Source organism: Pyrgilauda ruficollis, unplaced genomic scaffold (assembly GCF_017590135.1).
Source record: "Pyrgilauda ruficollis isolate IOZ18807 unplaced genomic scaffold, ASM1759013v1 scaffold37, whole genome shotgun sequence".
NCBI lineage: Eukaryota > Metazoa > Chordata > Aves > Passeriformes > Passeridae > Pyrgilauda > Pyrgilauda ruficollis.
Genome location: NW_024525156.1, coordinates 15,124,317 through 15,139,657, shown reverse-complemented (window position 1 = coordinate 15,139,657; position 15,341 = coordinate 15,124,317). Strand labels below are relative to the sequence as shown.

The 15,341-nt window shown below is 37.1% G+C and overlaps 1 protein-coding gene across 1 annotated transcript in view; it reads left to right on the top strand.

The window, feature by feature from the left end:
* The window catches only part of DROSHA (drosha ribonuclease III), a 75,202-nt gene that overhangs the window by 12,122 nt on the left and 47,739 nt on the right, over positions 1-15,341 (top strand). Inside the window, exons 7-13 of the mRNA XM_041475936.1 lie at positions 1,045-1,199; positions 4,208-4,288; positions 6,023-6,109; positions 6,217-6,303; positions 9,260-9,331; positions 10,879-10,960; positions 12,138-12,212. Of these exons, the coding sequence (XP_041331870.1) occupies positions 1,045-1,199; positions 4,208-4,288; positions 6,023-6,109; positions 6,217-6,303; positions 9,260-9,331; positions 10,879-10,960; positions 12,138-12,212 (639 nt within the window). The remainder of the gene's footprint in view (positions 1-1,044; positions 1,200-4,207; positions 4,289-6,022; positions 6,110-6,216; positions 6,304-9,259; positions 9,332-10,878; positions 10,961-12,137; positions 12,213-15,341) is intronic.

Sequence of the window (15,341 nt, the reverse complement as noted above, 5' to 3'; positions counted from 1 at the left end):
TAGCAGTGTGCTCCAGGAGCACTTTTAGATGGTGAATGGCTGATGATGGAAGAAATTATTTACTGTGAGGGCAGTGAGGCACTGGAACAGGTTGCCCAGAGAAATTATGGATGTTCTATCCCTAGCAGTATTCAAAGCCAGGCTGGACTGGGCACTGAGCAACCTGGTCTAGTGGGAGGATTCCCTCTCCATGGGAAAGGGAATGGAATGAGATAGTCTTTAAGGCTCTTCCCAACCCAAACCATGCTATGGTTGTATAATTTCAATACATTACATCAAAAAGTTCTGTGTTAGTCTTTTGAAACTCCAGCATACTCTCACAGATTCCATGCATATTTTGCACCTGAAAATAGACTTCAGTATTAATCAGATGTATATCAGAGAACTTTTGAAACTTAGGTTATTTGTAAGAATACACATGCACACTTTGTGAGGAAATTCTATTTCAGCTGAGAATAGATAACCTATGTAAACCATGTGTTCCAAGGACATATATTAATAATGCCTTATGCCAAATTATGAACTGTGTAAAAATATATCTTGATAAAAAAAAATGGAAACATTTTCCTAGTGATGTTTTCTCATTTTCTCTCTTTTCTTTTTTTTTTTCTTTTTTTTTTTTTCAGCTAAGGAGAGTCTTATATTCAGAAAAATGTGTACTTTGAAACCAAAGTTTCACAGTATTTGAATAGTAATATATTTGCTCTTATGTCAAAACTTAAAAAATGGAAGAAACATTGCATTTTATTCCAAGAATAAAATAAGCTTTACTTGCATACTGATAAATGCCTTGGCTATGAAGGCAGTTATTTAAATTGGAGCTGAGGATATATGTGGAAATGAGTGACTAAAATTACATGCATGAGAAAGGAAGTCACTCCACAGTACCACAGGAGATTAGAGATATTGAGATCAAGGTTCTTGTGTGGGGTTTTTTTTAATATTAACTCCAGACATTAATTAATGATAGAGAATGCATTACTATGGAGAAGAGAGCACATGGAAATGTTTTTCAGCCATCTTTATTTCTTCTGTGTGAATCAGAGAGCTCCAGTGAGTCAGAGTGTGACTCCGAAGATGACAGCAGCTGCTCCAGCAGTTCCGATTCGGATGTTATTGACGTCATTGCAGAAATTAAGCGTAAAAAAGCACACCCTGACCGTCTCCACGAGGAATTGTGGTACAATGATCCAGGACAGGTAGGGTGTGGGGGGAAAGTACTGGGTGTCCAAAGGTCATTCTCCCAATAAATTGAAAATTTTGCCTTGTTGTCAAACATGCAGAGTGACTTCTCTTTCAAAATTCTTTCTTTACCCCTGTTTTCCCTTTCCTCTCTCATCTTCTTCAAAGCCCTTCACTTTTGATTTCAAGAGTGTGGGTCCAGCTAATTAATCCTGGGGATTATTCAGTTGGAATCATGTCTGACAGCGTTAATAAAAACTGAATGGTAACAATGTGCTAATGCTGTCCTTTTAGCCTTGAGATAAAGGTACACAGCTGGAGAAAAGGCAATATGTTTACATCCTTTACAAATTTTTCACCTTAAGCTCTCAGCTCATAATGATAAATAATGTTTTAAATATGCAGTTAATGCTTCTAATTTCTTGTCTAATGGTTCTTTTGTAATTGCATGGAGATTGTAGTTCTCATTAAATGTAATTGCTGAGCTCATGAAGTGCTGTTTTGAATGTACACAGTGCACAGAAGACTAGTTTTTGTTTGCAAATCCATCATCTTCATCTTTCTTACTTAAATATTTTACAATCTATTCTCTCATTTCATGTGGCACCTCAGTAAATTTATTTTTCTGTCGCTTTGTGTGATGCATGAGTTTAGCATGCAACAAATCATAATGTGAAGAGATACTGGAATGCATATTGCCACAGTGGTAATTCAAAAGTCTGTTGAATATTCTATTACAGATTCATATTTATGCTTCTAGTTAAAAAATGATTGAGCATAGCTAGCTGTTTTTATTTGTATGGAAAACAAAATTAGCAAACTGTTTAGGTATTTAACAGAAAAAATTGTGTAGCTCTTGGGCACACTTCAAAGTAATGTTCTATGAAGAATATTAACAGAAGAAAAAGTGAAATAGCTGTAGAAGGAATAGATCCAGGAATGTTTGGTATATGAGTTTCCTGCTGAAAAACGTTCTTTGCCAAAAACTTTCTTGAAACTGACTCTTGATCTTTCTTGAAAAGGCTAAAATCAATCATGGTGAGCCTGTCAATGCTGTACTACTTCTGTGTAGATTTTATTTGAAAACATTTTATGAAGTTTTCATAGGTATTTATCTGCTTTCTGTCAATAAATAAAACAGGAATGATTGCCATGCACTCTGCCGTATACAGGTACACCATCTGACATGGAACTAGATTTGTGGGATGGATCTTCCCTACCCTTCAATCTGAGAAGCTTGTTTGTTAATTTGGGTAATCTCCAGCAGTGCTGGCAGTTGCCAGAAAATAAGTTGTTAAATTCAATGCCACCACAGTGGCTTTTGCCTTACAAATGTGATCTGCTTGTTTCTGTTGCTCTGTTGGTCAGAGAAGGCAGTGCCTATGTAAATTTGTGATCTCTCGCCGTCATTTTACCATCAATTCATGGTAGCTCTCTGCAATCTCTGCATTTTTTTTCTGTGAGCAGTGTTGTTAGGGACAAGATAAATATGTATCTGATTGTTTCTCAAGTCTTGGGCTTTACAGGTGCTTTACATCTCTCTCAGTTTTTGCCTGTACATTTGAAATAACAAAGGCCGAATTTGTGCTGAGCAGTTCTAAGAATTAAGCATCAGATTTTCAGGAACAGGTGATGATTATTTAAATAGCCTCAGTAGATGCTTAGTTTTAGAGCAGTGATGAGCAATTAACTGTTGACTGCTTTTTTAATTCTCTTCTCTTTTGTTGCTGTACAAGCCAGTGAGAAAGTATGCTTCTGTCTATGAGCATGATTCTATTTCTTTGAACCTGTTCTTTCCTCGAGGGTCTGAGTATGAGAAAAACTGTGTGAACAACAAGCTGTCACGTCACTCCATTGTTAAGATTGTGTGACTAAGTTTCCAAAGGAGTAGGGAAGTGTCCTGCTTCTTATGTTCCTTTGCACATATACATTGTGCCAGTCTGAAGAAACTGAAGTTAGCATCAAAACTTAGAGGTTGCATCCCTATCCCCGCTGCCTAAAGCTAACATTAACAGTGGTTTAGTGATTCTTGCTTCCTGTGGTATCTTCACATTATATCTAACATGAGGCGATGCCATTTAGTCCCACCTTGGATGCCGTTTGTGTTTTCAGACTGCTTGTAATAGCATGGAAAGTTCTGCTGGTTTTTCTATCGCATTGTCTGTTTGGTTGGTTGGTTTGTTTGGTTTATTTAGTTATTGTCTGTTTGGTTGGTTTTTTTCCCCAAGACTAAAAGAAGTTTTGACTTCTTGGATTCAAGCTTTGATTAAAAACTGGGGATGGGAACTTAAATTGTTTTTCGTGTTTGTTTCTGATCTTCTTATGTTGGATTTCTGCAATGAGCATAATGTAAGAGCAGAAAGTGTAAGGCTCTTGCAGTGGCTGATAGTCTGCATTGATCTTGGTCATAAAAGTGAAAAGAAAGACACCAGCTCAATGATGTATTGCAATGGCCCTTTTTGGTATAGGCACTTGATGCACCCATACAGAATACTCAAGTGGGTATTTTTTCCTCTTTTTTACTGATCTATTCACAGGATGGATTTGAAGTGTTCCCATCAGTTCTTTAAAGTACCAAGTGAAATATTTGATTGGCCTGCATTTTAAAGGATAGCCTTGTTCCATGGCAGAGGGCTTAGTCGAGGATGGGTTTTCCATCAGAGAACTGTTTGAATATGGAGAATTCAGCATGTAAATATTGACACATGCATGTTCAGGACCTGAATGTTTTTTAGGCAGTCAGCATGCTGTTTGTGTGTATAAGCAATGGAAAAGAGGTATATTATAGCAGGGTGGTAGAATTCTGCTGAGAATGTTTTTCCATCTTGTGCTTCTGAAACCGTGATGGAGTTCGGATGCTGCTGTGCATTAGTCTACAGTGGTTTTGGTTTTATTGGCTTAAGAACATCCACTTAATCTAAGCATGACAGGTTTTTAGAAGCGTCAGCACTCGGGGCATTAAAACCAACATACTTTTCCATAACCACTTTTCAGTAAAACCAGGATCCTATTTTGTTTTTGACAGATGAATGATGGACCTTTGTGCAAATGCAGTGCTAAAGCCCGGCGAACAGGAATAAGACATGGCATTTATCCTGGCGAAGAGGTATTAGTAATTCTAAGGATTGCAATTATGAATACAAACTTGCAGCTGTATACTCCTTCTTGGGTTGATTTGAGGGGGTTTTCCCACGATTTACAGGCTAAGTGAAAAAAACCTCCTGTGCAACTTTAAATCACTTAGTTATGTGACCTCATATTTATAATGCAATACTGGTAATGAAACCCACCTGAAAACTATAGAAAACTTTTGCCTGCGTTTGTTTAGTTTGAGGATTGTTTGGGGTTTTTTTTTAAGTTTCTGAAGCATGATTATGTTAATAGAAAAGAAGTTGTGATCAAAGATCTGCTATCTTCAAGTGGATGAATGTGTTGTGAAGGGCCCACTTTGTGAAGTGATTGCTTTAAAAGAAAAGTAAATAGTAATTCTGCTGCTGAAAGACGCAGAAGGCTTGTAAGGAGGCATTCTTACCTTAGCATGTAGGCTTTACCATTTATCTTCGTAGTTTTTCTTGAAAAAATTTATTTTTTGGTTGGCCTTCTTACAGATATTTACTGAAATAATTGTTTATTTTTCTGCAGTTAAGGAGTTACAAACATTTCTGTGAATTGTTTGAGTTCAGAAAATTCACTTTGGTCTGAAGCTTGCTATAAATTTCTCCAGTTCAGAATCTATTCCTCCCCATACTGCAGCCAGTGTTCTTCTTGCAGAAAAGGAAGAAAATATAGGAGGAGAAAACTACTATGTATATAGTAGTTTGGGATTTTTTTTAATTTTATACTGTATATAAAACTTGCTGCATGAAGGCAGCTGCTCTCTGGAACAATGCCATCTGGGAATCCCAGGTTTCACAAAATCTCCTTGGATATAATACTTTTCACAGTGTCCTATAGGTGAAACTGCCTGCTTTTGAACTAGCTTGTTTGCAGCTGCTTTGTCACAGCTGTGAGAAGCTTATTTTGGGGCTGGAGAACCATCTTCCTTACTGCCAGAGCAGCATAGTCGTGTAGCTGTCTTGCTATCACCACAGGCCAGCCTTTGTTCTGCCGTTCAGAATAGTACCCTGCTCACTGCAGTGGTTTTATTCTTTTTCCCAGTGTATTCCAAACAGGCTGGTGGCAGCCTCTGAACTGCAAGCTGTATGTAGGGCATATGAAAAACTGGTTTTGTCTGACTGTTGAGGGGTTTAGGTCTTTACACAGGACTGCTTCAGTACAAGCTGGAAGGAAACATGAAATTGCAGGTGTCTGGCTGCCTTTGAGCCTCAAAGTCAAGCATTACAACTTGGGAGATAGAGTGATGTTACCAGAGCCACCTCTGTGGTGATAGACCAATCCCTTCTCTTCAGATTTCCCCCAAGTAAATGAGCTGATACCTGTCTATCTTGATGGTGTACCTTGAGATCTTCTCATGATGTCCAGGCTCCTCTTTGTAAGCTTTTAAAATGTGTTTCCTGAAATAAATTTATATAGGAGGGAAAATAAGTCTGGAATGTGAACAGCTAACTGTTTTGTGTAAGAGAGATGGAGAGTTAAATGCAAGATGAAAAAAAAAATAGCAGCTTTTTTTTTGCATTTGAACAGCCTTAAAATATTTCTTCATGTGAAAATGGAGATAAGGCCACACTTTCCTCCTTCCCAGAATGCTTAATTATGACTACCTGCTTTTATTTAATTTTTCCTAATGCGTATTTCATGGCTATTAGAAATGCTTTATTCTCTCTTTTAATCTAAATTTGCCTTGACTCTACACATAATTCTACTTATCTCTTTCTTTAAGCCCATTAAACCATGTCGTCCCATGACCAACAATGCTGGAAGACTATACCACTACCGAATTACTGTGTCACCTCCCACAAATTTCTTAGTAAGTACTTTATAAATAATTCGAACTAGTACTCCGATTTTGTTTTCTATTACAAAAGTCATACAGCTTCTTGCTTACTCCCTGGTGGCTTTGTTTGCTTTTTTAAGACAGACAGACCTACTGTTATTGAGTATGATGACCATGAATATATCTTTGAAGGGTTCTCCATGTTTGCACATGCCCCGCTGACAAACGTAAGTATGCTCATTGCTGCATTACTTTAGGTTTACAATACTTTAGGTTTCATACAGGGGATTTCTTTAGAAGGTGCTCATTCTGCCCTGAAGCAAACTGTCTCTAAAACAACAATACATGTATGCTACAAACATCTTACCTGCACTGGGCACAGGAGAAACATATTTGTGCTAATGAATCTCAGGTTTTGTCTTGACTGATTGTGGTAGGCAGTGTCTTTGAACTGTGACTGAAGCTGTGATGTGCACCGAAGTAATGTTTTTATGTGTTTCACATTTTTAAGTGAATTAAACCATGGAAGAACTTTTCAAGACTGCTAATTGGATTTAAATTGGCTGAGTGGGTTTATTAAGTTAGCAAAGTTTAAAAAAATAGCAATAACAAAAAAAAAGGTTTTCCTTTTAAGTGACAAATGAAATTTTTCAGGTATTTTCAGATATTTCTCTCTGGAAAGGGTTTTCTCTCTTATGTATCCAATACTTTGTAACAGCTGTTCAGCTTCTTCAGGATCTAGCAAGTTATAATTTTTAGTAAAAGTTGTAGGTATGTACAGGTGTTTAATTTTGTCTTTTGAAAGCACAAATAACAAGAAAAGGACATGATTGGTACCTGACTGCCTTGCTTTTCCAGTACAAGCTGAGTTAGCCAAACATGAATGGAAAATATGCAGATTCTTAATTTCTGTACACTTGAAGATTTTTTTGTTATCTTGGTTATTTCAAGGTTTTCTCAAAAGGTCAGTGTGTGTTAGTTTCTATGGTTTTTATACCTATTACTAGCTACATCACCAATGCCACAACTCAGTGTAAGAATAGTCATGAACACAGGACAGGGATGGAACACAGGACTGGGATGTAAGGATACTGGAACTGAGAGGCACTGAGAAGAAATTGCTTTGACCCTGATGATTTGCTTACATGATGGAGATGATAACACTTCACTTCAGGTGGTCAAGGGAAGGGAGTCTTGTTGAGAAATCAGTGAGAGAGTGGAGTTCAGCCCCTGGCATGGCGATGGGAAGCACTGTTGCCCAGTAGCATTAACTCAGCCTTGGGGTTCAAGGCAAATTTATCTCAAGGCTTTATGTTTTCACTTTGCAAATAAGCAAATAGGAACAGTTTTGCTTTACTCACATTAAATAATAAAGACACCCCCTTATCTTTAAAATTTTTGTGTCTACTGTATGACAGAAAGGCAGAGAGTTATAGAAATCTTCAATATCCAGGCAACAAGGAAAACTCTTCTTTGATATGAGTAGTTGGTGAAGCTGTTAAGCTTACTGTAAAATGCATGTTTACATGCACTTCCAGATAGGGGAAGTGGTCAGCTACAAATGATTCTTTTTGACAGAGTTGAATACAAAGCCACACTGTGGTGCCAATTCCTGTTAATAACAGATATAAAGCCCTTTGGAAGGAATCTCTTGATGTCATGAGATTATGTTGGCATACAACATAAAACCTGCTCTTTGAAGGACACTTTGGAACATATTTGATAAAATGGAGGTAGCAAAAGGTAGTGAAAATAGAGATCTGAACACCAACATCCTTGCATTAATCACATTTCTGTAGTATGTAGTCTTAAGTTTGCATAATTTGGGTTATTACTGAGTTACTACTGTTATTACTGAGTAATAACTGTGCAGCTCAAGTATTAGGGAAGATGGTTAGTCATAGAAAAAATTATTTTCATATTATATATACTGAACCAATTTTACAGTACCAACCATGTGCTTTTTTTAATGTGTATTTGCTTGTGTACATGGAACTCCAGTTCAAGGAGGCCTTAGTTGTGGTCACTACTCTAAAGGATTCAACTTCTAGTTTAAATTATGTGCTAGAAAGTAAGTAAACAATCCCTGTGCTTTTTTAAAAGCCTCACTGATTTAGGTGTGACAGGTTTTCATCTGCTCAGATTCTAAATGGTGTATTTAGCTTCCAAGGTTTTGGGAGGGTTTTGAATTCACATTTAATACTGTATCAAATTGTAAGAAATGCAGTTTTGTTTGGTGCTGCTTCATAATTTATCATGCAGACATCAATAGATTTTTGTAGTCAAAGTAGTCTAATGTTTGACAATAGGCTGTAAGAAGATGCAAGCAGAATAGTGCACTTAAGCTATGTACACTGATTTCATTGCAACCCCAGCACTGTTCAGATATTTATTTGTGTGCTTATAAATGTAAAATAACATTGGGTTGCTTCACTCTCACAGATCATAGAATTGTTCTAACATTCTTTCATACCTTTGAGGCCACTGAGTAGTAAAATTTGGTAAGAGCTGTAGATGTGTAAGGGAAAATGAGGCCTTTTTGTAGTCTTTTAGGAATTTAGCTTTTTTTCCTCAGAAAATCCCATAAAAAAATGAAACAACTTCAGCAAGTTATGGACTGTAAGAAGGTGAAAAAAAGGAATTGTTTTTCTTGCTAGCTATTTGGATGAAATTGAGAATATTTATGGCATGAAATTAGTATAAAACTGCAATTTATCCCTAAGCTATAACATTTGACCTAAATTTGAGACATTTTAAGACAGCTGACACAATCGGCAGCATGCTAAAAACACCTTGCTTTCAGATCACTCTATCAATCTGACATGCTGTGTCACAAACAAATTCACTTGCAAATATCCAAGTGAGAGAAGACAGAGGTTTACTGCGGTTTACAGGTTTACTTTTTCTCCTAAAGAAAATTTCGTCTCCAGTAGATGGCATTATTTAACTTCCCTTCACCATCATTCCTGTCAGCACTGTGTTTTATTATTGAGGTGAAGGCTGGAGCTGGTACTGCATTTACATGTGCTTGTGTTCTTGTCTTTGCATGATCCCCCAGAGCAGCTGTTTTAGTAAGGGCCCTTTTCAGCAGACAGTAATACCTTTGCATACAAAATTGTATTAACTATACATTTGATGCTGTATAGTTTTTAATGATGAGAATTTTCTCTTTTTTTTTTCCAGATTCCTCTATGCAAAGTAATCAGGTTTAACATTGACTATACAATTCATTTCATTGAGGAAATGATGCCTGAGGTAAGATGGAAATTAGTCTAAAAGTCAGAGTGGGTTATGAGTTGTCGGTATGTTTCATGGATTAAACTCTTTAGTGTCCCACCTTGTGAGGTCTTAAGAGATGATTCTGTTCTGAGCAAGTGGCTGATACAGAACTTGAACTTGTAGGTACTAGCATAAATCCATCTACCTAGGCTATCATATATTAAAATCAAACAATAAGAAGTGCTTATATCATAGGTTCCTTTCATTTTAAGTTACATGCAATATCTGTAAATTGAAGTAGGCATTACCCTTCTCTTACATCTGACAAAAATAAGGCATGTGGAGGTACTCCTTTGCCAGGACTGCATAAGACAATGGCGGAGCTGAAACTTAATCAGAAGTTTGAAGCTCTGAAGATTGCTTATCAGTACTTATGTTTTGGCAACAGCTTATATTATTTCCTGTGGATACAAACAAAGCACATTGAGTTCATAATCTGTTTGTGGTGGGGTTTTTTATTACTAATTAATGCCTGGTGGAGCCAGTTTGCGAAGTAAATTGCTGCAGTGGAGCAGGGTATACAGGTACAGAAGCACCCCTGCATATTAACTATGACAATTGGATCAGTATTTAATTTAGTCGTGTATATTTACATTTTTCTTTCTAGTTATCTCCTTTTTTTTTTTTTGCTCAACAGCATCTAAATTAATGCAACAGCCCTGAAATGCCTCAGAAAGAATAATATGATCAAAAGAATTTCTTGTTAGTGGATGTGCTATATTGTCTGCACATCTTGAACTTAAACAACAAATGGCCACCAAGCAAAATAGAGGAGGCACCATTTGGGAGGGCTTCTGGGTAAATGGCTACAGCATTATTTGCAGACTATCTTTACTAATGATTTTTGAAAGAGATTGTGGTGTTGAGTTTGGAATTTATGGCTGGTATCATACATGCACAATTTATACTAATCTGGCCTGATTTTGTTTGTTCAGGAAAGTTTATATGTTTGTTCGCTGAAGGAGCCACTTCCTCACTTGATGTAAAATATCTGGTTTTGGGGTTTTTTTCCCCGTTTCATCTTTTTTCTTTTTTTTTCTATTGGCTGTTTAGGCCATAATCCTCAATTTGTGTTGTACTCATGCTTCCTATGGAAGTGATCATGATACCACAGATTGTGATTTATAAACGTTTATTCTGAGCATGTGGGAAAAAGTGAACTATGAAAAAGACATTTCTCAGAAATGTGTCATGAGCTTAGCTTGCTCAGGTGGAAGGGGTTTTGCTGCTTGGCAGATTATTGCAGATTTATAATTTTTGCCTGTACTGTTGATTTGGACATTGAGTGAAAAGGGTTCAATACCATTCTTTCTTGACAATGCTTTCTGAAGAGACCACTGTGCTGTGTTAGAGTAGATGATTGCAAATATATCAATACTGTGTCCAGAACCTAGTGTATAATGGTTGGCAGATACGAAGACACTGGTTTGTTTCATTGTGTTTTATTTAACTAGATATGAATCACATTATTTGTATTGCAGCATTATATATTTATAATTTTGGTCTGCTTTTTGTTTCCCCAGAATTTTTGTGTGAGAGGCCTTGAACTGTTCTCTTCATATCTATTTAAAGATATTTTGGAGTTGTATGACTGGAATCTTAAAGGTAGTGTTCTCTTTAAGAGGATCCTCAAAATAGCAATGTAACTGCTGTTTTCCATGAGAGGGACAAAGTTCATCTATTCTTCAAGAAGATGAAATCAGAGTTACGTGGTGTGTGCTGTAGCAATGAAAATGCACAAACTTGGCACTGTATTCTCACAAATAAACTGAATTTCTGCCTTGATCCAGAACTTCTATATTTAATCAAACAGTAACTATTACTGCATGTTTAATATTACAGAGTATCATGTGCATGGTATTTTGAAAGTCAAGGTGTCAGGTAAATTATTCTCTTATTTTACAAGCTTACAAGTTGCTCATACAGTATTTCTTTGCAGTGAACTCAGAAAGCAGTGTCATACAGACAGCTGTGGAGAGTTAAGGTTATCATTATAGCTGAATGTTTTTCTCTTTTGACAAGATGAAAAGGCTTGTTTCTCTGAAGACTGCAACAAAGGAGAATGCTTCTCATGGTCTAAAAGAGAAATGAGAGTGTTAGAGGAATTGCATTTCATTATCTGTAGGGTGTCTTCTCTGTGGAGTTGCACTCTGCACTTTATGCAGTTAAACAGAAGAGCACACAGATTTAATAGATTTTGTGCAGCCTTTGGTTTGATCCTAAATATATACTGAATATATTCTAATATCAGTATTGTCTCTCCTCTCACTGCTTCTGATTGTTCTTTCTTTTTTTAACACCAGGTACTTACAGGCTCAGTTTTTATTTTCTTGCAAAGTTTATATGATGAATAGGAAAATAAAAAAAGCCCCACAAAACAGTGCTGTGGAAATTTCCATGTTCTCTTTGTTATGGTGAACAAAAACCACCCCACTAATTGGGAGGAGATAAATTTGTGCTTGTACCTGTAAGGCTTAAGTGTAGTAATTAATTGGTTATATAAGCCAATCTTTTTCTATTACTGTTTTATTTAAAAGTACTGGGTATTTTGTTAGGTTCTTATTATTTTTAAATTATTTTAGATTTCCTTTAAATTGTCTGTGTGAAAGCTTTCACTGCAAGTTGTTTCTCTGGGTTTTTTTTGTTACTTTTTGGATTGAAATTTAAGCGCTATCAAATGTAAACACCATTCATTGATTTTATCTGCAGCAAAGTTGCCTCTTTTATCCTTTTGCAAATATATTGCTGTTCATAAATTTTCTGTATTTTTTTCGTATTTAAGGTCCTTCACTTGAAAATGATTCTATTTCCTGTCCCAGATATCACTTCATGCCACGGTTTGTGAGATTTCTCCCAGGTAATGTTTGTATTATATAGCTTTATACAAATCATATCTAAAAATCTTACAAAAAGCCCAAAAACAAAGCAGAAAACAACTCTATCCCTCAGAAGTAAAACCTCCACAAAAAAACCTTTATTGCAAGTCATATAGTTCAGACCTGAAGTCTTTAGTGCTTGCTGGCAGTATGGATGGTTTACTCAGAGCTGGAATTCAGATGGACAGGCTAAGTCTTGCTTCCAGCTTTTGTGTCTGTAGTCATTTTAGGCAGTGCTGGCTCCTCCTTACCATGCTCTGTCATGGACCTTTTGCATTTGAAGAGTGCTGTTATGTAATCTCGCACATTTCGTGTGCCCCCAGCTCTTCAGGGTGCCATGTGGTTAGATCACAATTCTTGATGTGTGAGGGTCAGCATCACTGGCACTCCTGAGCGCATTTTTCTGATTCTTTCTTTATCCTAATGCAAGGTCAGATCTTGTAGCAAATAGTTAAAGACAAAAGCCTTCATTCCAATGCAGTTCAACTCTGGCCTGCCAGCCAAGGACAAGATTCCATGTGGAGCATTGCGCTCATTTTGAGCAACCAGCTTACGTAGGCATTTAACGCATCCTAAGACACCAGGACAGACTTTCAGTTGATGTAAGTGTCACGGCTCCATTGAAAACATGTCCTGCTGAGATCCTGCCAGTGATTGCTCCAGGAAGGTTGTGTGGACAGAAGGATGTGTTTCAGCTGTGGGATTTAGGGTGCAGATGAAATATGGAATAACCTTCATCGAGAGAGCTGTGACCTGGAGGTGCTTTCTGGTCTGGGCTTTGAAATTTTATTGGGATATTAATTATAGCTGGTGCAAAATGAGTTTTGGCTTGTTACTGTGGAGAGTACTGACGGCTAGATGACTGTATTTCTAATTGTTGTTCTTCCTGGATACACAGTACTCAATCAGAAGCAGAGCTCTGAGGCTTGCTAGCAAACATTGATTTGGTTTTGCTGAGGCAATTTACAAAATAAGCCATCAAGCCACATGTGGCTGATTAACTTGACCTCATCACAAAATGAGAACAAGTTTGTCCTGCCTAGTTTGTGTAGCTTGAGGGTGCTTTCCTGTTCAGGGTTTTTATATTCTGATTTTTTTTTTTAAATTTTAGATTAGAAGTCAGCTCTTTCTGTGCTGTTGGGTTGTTTACTGATAGGGAGAGATAAGTCTCTGTAATATGTATTCATGTGTGCTGCTTCGTCTTAAGGTCACCAGCCTTCTAACTCTTTTTTAAAAATGTCTTTTTCCTGATATTTCTGCATATGTAGATGCCTTTTAGCATATTTTTGACAGTTTTTTTTTTTTTAATCAAGCTTTCATTTTTTATTGATTATTTTTTGAAGTATCCTTGAGGATTTTTAATTTTCAGAGAGTGAAAATCTATTTCCTTCAGGTGTGTTTGCAGAACACTTCTTAAGTCTAATGAAAGAAGATGTTGGTGCATTAGATCTCCACACACCCATTAGCTCTCTCTTTAAAGATAGGAATGAATTGCTGATTTCCCATCCCTTCTACTTTTTTCTTTTTTACTTTCCTGACATTGTTTAAAAATAATGAGGTTTGGGATGTCAGGTTTTCTATGTGGATTTACTTAGGGACAGGCCTTGGAGTAGCTCTGACCTAGTCATATCTGGTTTACTGAGATGCATAGCATGCAGAACAGTTGCTGTATTGTATTCATTTTCATAGGTTTTTATGATGATAAATATATTCAGAGAGTAAAGGCTAGAAAAAACACATTTGAGGTCCCCAGTACTGCATATTCTGATTTAAAAAGGGTCTCTGACTTTCACATAGCACAGTCATCTATAGCAACCTGTACATAATCTTCTGTGGGTAAGGATACACTTAGATTTTAGTGACTGGTGGGTGGGGGCTACCTTTTGCATAAGAGTATAATCCAGTTGTTGACAAAGAACAGTCTTGTAACCAGAGTCCCCCTTTAATTTGAAGGGAAATTTTGCACATTTAACATCTGTCCCTGTAGCTATTTAGAAGTGTTTTCTTTTTCCAGTGAGGTTTGGACTGTATTTTCCCCACTTAAGATTCCCTCTTGGAGTGAGTTAGCTGTTCTGAGAGGCCAAGTTACACCATTGCCTGTCATCGTTTCCATGCAGTAGTGCTGTAATCCCAGCAGAAGTAAGAGAAGGGAGGGCTTCGTTCCTCACATACCTTGTAGAGAACATCATCTTACGCAGTGCTGCTGTTGTGCAGCAGCTCTGCAAGGCTTTTTCACCGTGCCTGGGATCACACTCTTTGCGCTGTGGTGTCATCCCCCATATTGCTCTAAGGTTTTACTTCTGGTTTGTCACTGTTTCTCTTTTGTGGGTGTAGTGATAGAGAGAACATACTTAGTGGCTGGACTAGATTGTTTCTGCTCCCTCAGGGAGGGAAATCAGTGTTTGTGTTCTGTGGGGCTGAAACTCGAAGATTCCTCCATACCTACAAATTAGCACTGTTATTAAAGGAGGGAATTAGAGAGATGTATGTCAAAATTAAAGCATTGTGGGAACATGCAGTGACTTTACTGACATGAGCAGATTTACTGGATTTGAATAGTCAGTGATCTGAGTGATTGCTGAGTGGTGATCTGTCAGGACCATCACTCACCTTTCCTGTTTGCCTATTCACATCTGTACCTGGCTACCTGAAGCCAGTCAGATTATAGTGTCTTCTTTTGTTACAAAAAGCCTTTGCTGTTTATTTTTCCTGGGGTCTCAGAGGTGTTTAGTAATTTTCACATGCCCTTGATTCATTTAGTGACAGAAGACAGCATGAGGCTCTTTAGTCTTCATTACTGCAGTTGTGGCATGTAAGCACTACAGATGAGTGTAAAGTGCAGGGATAGCTTACTACATTCATCCAGAAGTATCCTGTAAAATTTTGAGTGTACTTAAAAAAAGCTGCATAACACCTAAAGGCTTTTTAACTGCTGTTGTGAAAAGAATGATAAAATTGTGAAAAGGAAGATATAACTGGACAGCATAACTGATTGTTCTGCTTATTAATTTTAAAGTTTATTCAGGCAAGTTAGAAACTTCAAGTTTACAGTATGATGGAACTGTTACTCTTGCCACCATTGCTGTTACTGCTTTAGTTTAGCAATTATG